At 44.5% G+C, this 7,500-nt stretch overlaps 1 protein-coding gene across 1 annotated transcript in view; it reads right to left on the bottom strand.

The window, feature by feature from the left end:
* Positions 1 to 7,500, bottom strand: part of LOC125139542 (protein phosphatase 1 regulatory subunit 12A-like) — a 42,495-nt gene that overhangs the window by 21,333 nt on the left and 13,662 nt on the right. Inside the window, 3 exon segments of the mRNA XM_047803825.1 lie at positions 15 to 174; positions 571 to 689; positions 3,096 to 3,226. Coding sequence (XP_047659781.1) covers positions 15 to 174; positions 571 to 689; positions 3,096 to 3,226 — 410 coding nt within the window.

Here is a 7,500-nt window from a genome sequence, read left to right as displayed (position 1 = left end):
GAATTGTTCCTCACTTTAAAACCTCTGCGTAGCCTTTAGCAGCGGCGACGTGCAGCGCGGTTCCTCCTGACTTGGTGTGTCGGACGTCGTTGATTTGCCCGCTGTTTAGCCACTGACGAGCGTCACGTAGCATGACACGTTCCTCCTCCTTCCTCGCTGCCTCTATATCCACACCTTCGGGAAATGAATAAAAAATGTATCTTCACAAAAAGAAAAATCACCCAAAATAATACAATCAACCAAGTACAAAAATAAAACCCTCGATCTCTTTGTCTCAGCAAGCGAGGAATAAATTCTACTAAACTACATAACTAATATAATACACTAAAAACAACAAAAAGAAAAAACAAATTTTTTAAATAAACTGAAAAAGAAAAATCCAATAAAACCTAAATAAAAACAAAAACTATTCTTCCCTGCACATTTTTCTTCCCTTCTTTAATAATCTTTAACCAACCATCAGTGAGTTAGCACAAGCCCCGCCCCCTAAGCACCCTGCTCCCCTCTTATTGGCTGAGGCCTGAGTCCAGATATCGGAGAATTGTAACATAAAAACAATTCTATAAGCACCTTGTCGGTTGATTTCATTTTTCAGCAGCTCCTCCATTGGTTCTTCCTCTGCGATGTCCAGCGGCGTCTCTCCCTCACTATTAACCACGCCCACATTCGCACCCTCATTGATCAGATACCTGCGTGTGCACACATTATTATTATAGAGTGAACTGAGAACAGGGAAAAGGGAACAGCGTTCTGTCCCTAATAATCATCATAAATAGAAATATATACAGATAATGACAACACACGACCAACAGACAGGGAGACAGACAGGTAAATATGGGCTGAAACAGACAGACAGGTAAATATGGGCTGAAACAGACAGACAGAGAGACAGACAGGTAAATATGGGCTGAAACAGACAGACAGGGAGACAGACAGGTAAATATGGGCTGAAACAGACAGACAGAGACACAGACAGGTAAATATGGGCTGAAACAGACAGACAGAGACACAGACAGGTAAATATGGGCTGAAACAGACAGACAGAGACACAGACAGGTAAATATGGGCTGAAACAGAGACAGACAGACAGGTAAATATGGGCTGAAACAGACAGACAGGGAGACAGACAGGTAAATATGGGCTGAAACAGACAGACAGAGACACAGACAGGTAAATATGGGCTGAAACAGAGACAGACAGACAGGTAAATATGGGCTGAAACAGACAGACAGGGAGACAGACAGGTAAATATGGGCTGAAACAGACAGACAGAGACACAGACAGGTAAATATGGGCTGAAACAGACAGACAGGGAGACAGACAGGTAAATATGGGCTGAAACAGACAGACAGAGACACAGACAGGTAAATATGGGCTGAAACAGACAGACAGAGACACAGACAGGTAAATATGGGCTGAAACAGACAGACAGAGAGACAGACAGGTAAATATGGGCTGAAACAGACAGACAGAGAGACAGACAGGTAAATATGGGCTGAAACAGACAGACAGGGAGACAGACAGGTAAATATGGGCTGAAACAGACAGACAGGGAGACAGACAGGTAAATATGGGCTGAAACAGACAGACAGAGACACAGACAGGTAAATATGGGCTGAAACAGACAGACAGAGACACAGACAGGTAAATATGGGCTGAAACAGACAGACAGAGAGACAGACAGGTAAATATGGGCTGAAACAGACAGACAGAGAGACAGACAGGTAAATATGGGCTGAAACAGACAGACAGAGACACAGACAGGTAAATATGGGCTGAAACAGAGACAGACAGACAGGTAAATATGGGCTGAAACAGACAGACAGGGAGACAGACAGGTAAATATGGGCTGAAACAGACAGACAGAGACACAGACAGGTAAATATGGGCTGAAACAGACAGACAGAGAGACAGACAGGTAAATATGGGCTGAAACAGACAGACAGAGACACAGACAGGTAAATATGGGCTGAAACAGACAGACAGAGACACAGACAGGTAAATATGGGCTGAAACAGACAGACAGAGAGACAGACAGGTAAATATGGGCTGAAACAGACAGACAGAGACACAGACAGGTAAATATGGGCTGAAACAGACAGTGCAGATTGGGATGAATAGAATGGTGATCTGATTTAAGGTTATTATTATTATTGTTTTATTAGTCACCATTATGAATTGTGTAACAGTCATTAACATGAAATAAGTGTGTGTGTGTGTGTGTGTGTGTGTGTGTGTGTGTGTGTGTGTGTGTGAGAGAGAGAGAGAGAGAGAGAGAAAGAGGGGGGGGGACGATAAGGACATTTTACTAGGACAAACTTAGCTAATTCTGTCCTCAATAACACCAACACACAGTGACCTGCTCCAGCAAACTGTGTGACAGACAGGTCATGAAACAGACAGACAGGTAACAAGAGAGACAGACAGACAGATAGGTGGGTAATCAGAGAGACAGACAGATAGGTGGGTAATCAGACAGACAGACAGACAGGTAGGTGGGTGGGTAGACAGACAGGTGGGTGGGTAGACAGACAGACAGATGGGTAATCAGACAGACAGACAGGTAGGTGGGTAGACAGACAGACAGGTAATCAGACAGACAGACAGGTAGGTGGGTAGACAGACAGACAGGTAATCAGACAGACAGACAGACAGACAGACAGGTAGGTGGGTAGACAGACAGACAGGTAGGTGGGTAGACAGACAGACAGGTAATCAGACAGGTAATCAGACAGACAGACAGACAGACAGGTAATCAGACAGGCAGACAGACAGACAGGTAGGTGGGTAGACAGACAGACAGGTAATCAGACAGGTAATCAGACAGACAGACAGGTAATCAGACAGACAGACAGACAGGTAGGTGGGTAGACAGACAGACAGGTAGGTCTGGTAAGTAAGGCAGGTAAGTAAGTGGCCAGAACAACAGACAGACGGACAGCTAGAAATGAACCAGTGGAGATTGCAAGGGGTTATTGTTTGGAGAAAAAATGTATTGGCACCCCATGGTGTGACCACACCCAAATATACACCGTATAAAAGAAGACGAGTAAAAAGTATTGGCGCCCCAGTGGTCCAGCTGCCTGTGTACTCACTCTGCGATGTCCAAGTATCCACAGGAAGCGGCAGCATGCAGGGGGATCCAGCCCTCATTATCAGGCTGATTGATGCAGGCACCGTGTTCCACTAGGAACGTCACCATGTCCATGTTATCATCTATACACGCCTGGAGAGAACACACACAACACACACAACACACAGGTATCAGCACGCTCCATAGGCCCTAAACCCTCAAGTGCTCAGGTGTACAAACTGGAATAAGTTGTGTGATGCAATATGTGACTGAATAAGATAGTAATGTAGTGATGTAGTAGTGATGTAGTAGTGATGTAGTAGTAGTGTAGTGATGTATTAGTAATGTAGTGATGTATTAGTAATGTAGTGATGTAGTAGTAGTGTAGTGATGTAGTAGTAGTGTAGTGATGTAGTAGTAGTGTAGTGATGTAGTAGTGTTGTAGTGATGTAGTAGTGTTGTAGTGATGTAGTAGTGTTGTAGTGATGTAGTAGTGTTGTAGTGATGTAGTAGTGTTGTAGTGATGTAGTAGTGTTGTAGTGATGTAGTAGTGTTGTAGTGATGTAGTAGTGTTGTAGTGATGTAGTAGTAGTGTAGTGATGTAGTAATGTAGTGATGTAGTAGTAATGTAGTGATGTAGTAGTAATGTAGTGATGTAGTAATGTAGTGATGTAGTAATGTAGTGATGTAGCAGCAGTTAAAGATGATGAGCTACGTGAACTCCACAACACTCTGTACAGGTCTGTTTACAGAGTCGACCTCAAATCTCTCTCCCTCACACACACACACCGCACTCTGTGTGTGTGTGTGTGTGTGTGTGTGTGTGTGTGTGTGTGTGTGTGTGATTTCTCTATAAGTGCTGCAACAAAGATTACTAAAAATAGACACGTCTGAGAATCACATGAAACAGCCCTCATACACACACACACACACACACACACAGATGGAAGGATAACCAGACAGACAGACATAAGAGAGAGAGAGAGTTTGTCGGGTAAACAGAGAGACAGACAGAAAATCTGATTGCACTGCTGACACTAACTTTAGTTGCACACTCAGGCAGAAACGCACTCACGCGCGCACACACACACACTCACACACACACACGCGCGCGCGCACGCACACACACTTAATGCGTACTGTGCTCTGATTTCTGAGTGTGTACGCTTTTAGCTCACAAAGCTATAAATATAGAGCAACTTACAGCTGGAACAACACACACGCGCACACACACACTATTATGAATACCAGTGTGTGTGGGGGTGGGGGAGTGTAATGACTCTCTGCACCACTAGAGCGCGCTCCTGGGTGATACTTTGCCATAAGAATCATTACTGTCATCATGGTACAGAGTGTACTGTAGAAGTAGAGCCGCTACACACAGACGACATCCTCGTCCAATCAGAACTCAGTATTCCATCAGACTCCAATAACAATAAATATGAATATTCATTAGGTGAGAAGGTAAAACAAGAAGCTAGTTTGTGTTTTTAAATTATGTGAGTTAAGATTTCTAGGCAGTGAGCTGAAACACAGAATTCCCAGTGTGTGTGTGTGTGTGTGTGTGTGTGTGTGTGTGTGTGTGTGTGAGAGAAGTGACGTGTTTGACACCTTCAGGAAAACGTCTGAATCAATGCAAGAATCTGTTTTTACAATATATGAGAGAGAGAGAGAGAGAGAGAGAGAGAGAGAGAGAGAGAGAGAGAGAGAGACAGACAGACAGACAGACAGACAGAGAGAGAGGGAGAGAGAGAGACAGACAGAGACAGAAACAGAGAGAGAGACAGAGAGACAGTGTGCTGTGGTGTAGGAGGAATAAAACTTCTGTTTAAAGACACTGCAGACGTCTCACTAATGATACAGCAGAGTCTACAGGCAGACTGAGGGACCTCTGATAAAGTGTACACTTCCTTATAAAGGTAGGAGTGTGTGTGTGTGTGTGTGTGTGTGTGTGTGTGTTCTGCTCCATTTAGGCCACCTAGAGAGGCGCTAGCAGGCTAAAAGGAGCATTCCAGAGAGAAAATTCCCAGATAAGTGTGTGAAGTTCCCTCCTCCTCCTCCTCCTCCTCCAACAACCACGACGACAATGAGCCCAAAACGTCAGGGGGAGAGCACCAGTACTTCCACAAAAGGAATTCCTTCACGCTTGTGTGTGTGTGTGTGTGTGTGTGTGTGTAAGACAGAATAGGATGAGAGAGAGTGTGCAGAAGTCTCCGCTGATGACCATATATGGACGTGGGATTCCCATGGAAAAAGAAAAAGGGCACAACAGAGGGACGTGAGAGACAGAGAGAGAGAGAGAGAGAGAGAGAGAGAGAGATGAAAATGAGATCTACTAAAAGCTGTAAGCAGCAATGTGAGGGGTCCAAGCACTGTTCCTGAACAGAGATCAGACAGCAGCTCCTGACTCGGACCTCACACGTTAATGCTGAAATCTGATTGGCTGAAGGAAACCCTGTCAGTCTGTTTACTTTAGATCAGGAATTCGACCCCTAAACTTTGTGAACAAGTTCAGATTCCTGTCCTGTAGCTTCTAATGAAGTTCTGTTGGAATCCTTTAGACTCCGCCCACTTTCATCTGAACAACATGACAGATTCATGTTCTGGTCCTAAGGAGAAGCCCCTTTATAATGACCCAATAATGTAACTGTGTAAAAAGTGAGGGATGTGTAAACAAACGTAAAAGACAATAACAGTTCTACACAAAGTCGTAAGAGCAAATTCTAATAAAGGATAAAGTAAAAGAACTGAAAAAAATAGTAAAAGAATGAAAATGAAATGATAAACAAAGGAGGAATAAAATGAGGAAAGAAAAGGGAAAGAAATGTAGAATACAAATTAATGAAATTTTACTAAACAAAAGTTTACACCCCCCTAGGGAACAGTGAAACCTTCTCCTTCCAGAGACATTACGAACAGAATGAGTGTGTGTGTGTGCGTGTGTGTGTGTGTGTGTGTGAGTGTGTGTCTGTGTGTGTGTGTGAGAGAGTGTGTGTGTGAGTGTGTGAGAGAGAGAGTGTGTGTGAGTGTGTGTGTGTGAGAGTGTGTGTGTGTGAGTGAGTGAGTGTGTGTGAGTGAGAGAGAGAGTGTGTGTGTGTGTGTGTGTGTGTGTGTGTGTGTGTGTGTGTGTGTGTGTGTGTGAGAGAGAGAGAGAGAGAGAGAGAGAGTGAGAGTGTGTGTGAGTGTGAGTGTGTGTGAGAGAGTGTGTGTGAGAGAGTGTGTGAGAGAGAGTGAGTGTGTGTGTGTGTGTGTGTGTGTGTGTGTGAGTGAGTGTGTGTGTGAGTGAGTGAGTGTGTGTGTGAGTGAGTGTGTGTGTGTGTGTGAGAACAGGACAATGACACGCTGCAGTCTTTCTGTTAAACGTCAACAAACTTCCTGCTGATGATTACAGGTTTGTTAAAATACACACACACACACACACACACACACACACACACACACACACACACACACACACACACACACACACACACACACCTTTTTTGGAGCAACATGCCAATTACACACTGCACGCTCGGCTAGTTTCTAATATTAGCACGTCACTCAACTAGCACTTAGCATTGAAGCGCGGGTGATGACATCACATTGGCAGGCGGTGAACCGATCATCAAGGTGTTGATTCACTTCCTGTAAAATCCAACAGCTGCACCTCAGAGCTTTACAGTAATCGTTTCCATAGCAACCGCTCGCTCACACACCCGTATACAGTGACCCATGAGGAGATGTGTGTGTGTGGAGCATGCGGAAGGAGTCTCTAGTGTCAGCGCAGAGGTGGAGACCATGCTGAAGAGGACACGTTCGAGATGCCTTCAGCAAAAGGCAAGATGCTGTAGAGTTCCACAGAGACTCGATATCAGGTCCCATCTACAACCCTGAGGAGGTTCTGCTTCATCCTGCCAGTGTTCCATGTGCAGTAGAGTTAAGGACACACTGAGCGATCAGGAACCTTCACTTTGTAAGAATAAAGGTTCCTCCATAGACCACTGGAACAACTGACCATACTAAGAACCCTGTGGAGTGCAAGCATGTGTCAAACAGCACCAACCCCACAACTGAGGTTCAACACCAAGGAACCTACGGTTGGTTCTGATCTTCTGCATCTAGAACCAGTCAGATCTTCAGGACAGTCAATAAAGACTCTGTCTGAAATGTTTTTACACTCACACTGAGCATGCGGTGTGTGTGTATGATGTGTGTGTATGATGCGTGTGTATGATGTGTATGAGAGGTGTGTGTGTGTATGATGTATGTGTATGATGTGTGTGAGAGGTGTGTGTGTATGATGTGTGTGTATGATGTGTATGAGAGGTGTGTGTGTGTATGATGTATGTGTATGATGTGTGTGTATGATGTGTGTGAGAGGTGTGTGTGTGTATGATGCGTGTGTATGATGTGTATGGTGTGTGTATGGTGTGTATGATGCGTGT

The sequence above is a fragment of the Tachysurus fulvidraco genome, chromosome 19 (assembly GCF_022655615.1).
Source record: "Tachysurus fulvidraco isolate hzauxx_2018 chromosome 19, HZAU_PFXX_2.0, whole genome shotgun sequence".
Taxonomy (NCBI): domain Eukaryota; kingdom Metazoa; phylum Chordata; class Actinopteri; order Siluriformes; family Bagridae; genus Tachysurus; species Tachysurus fulvidraco.
Note: the sequence above shows the minus strand (reverse complement) of the source record. Positions and strands in the feature narration are given on the sequence as shown.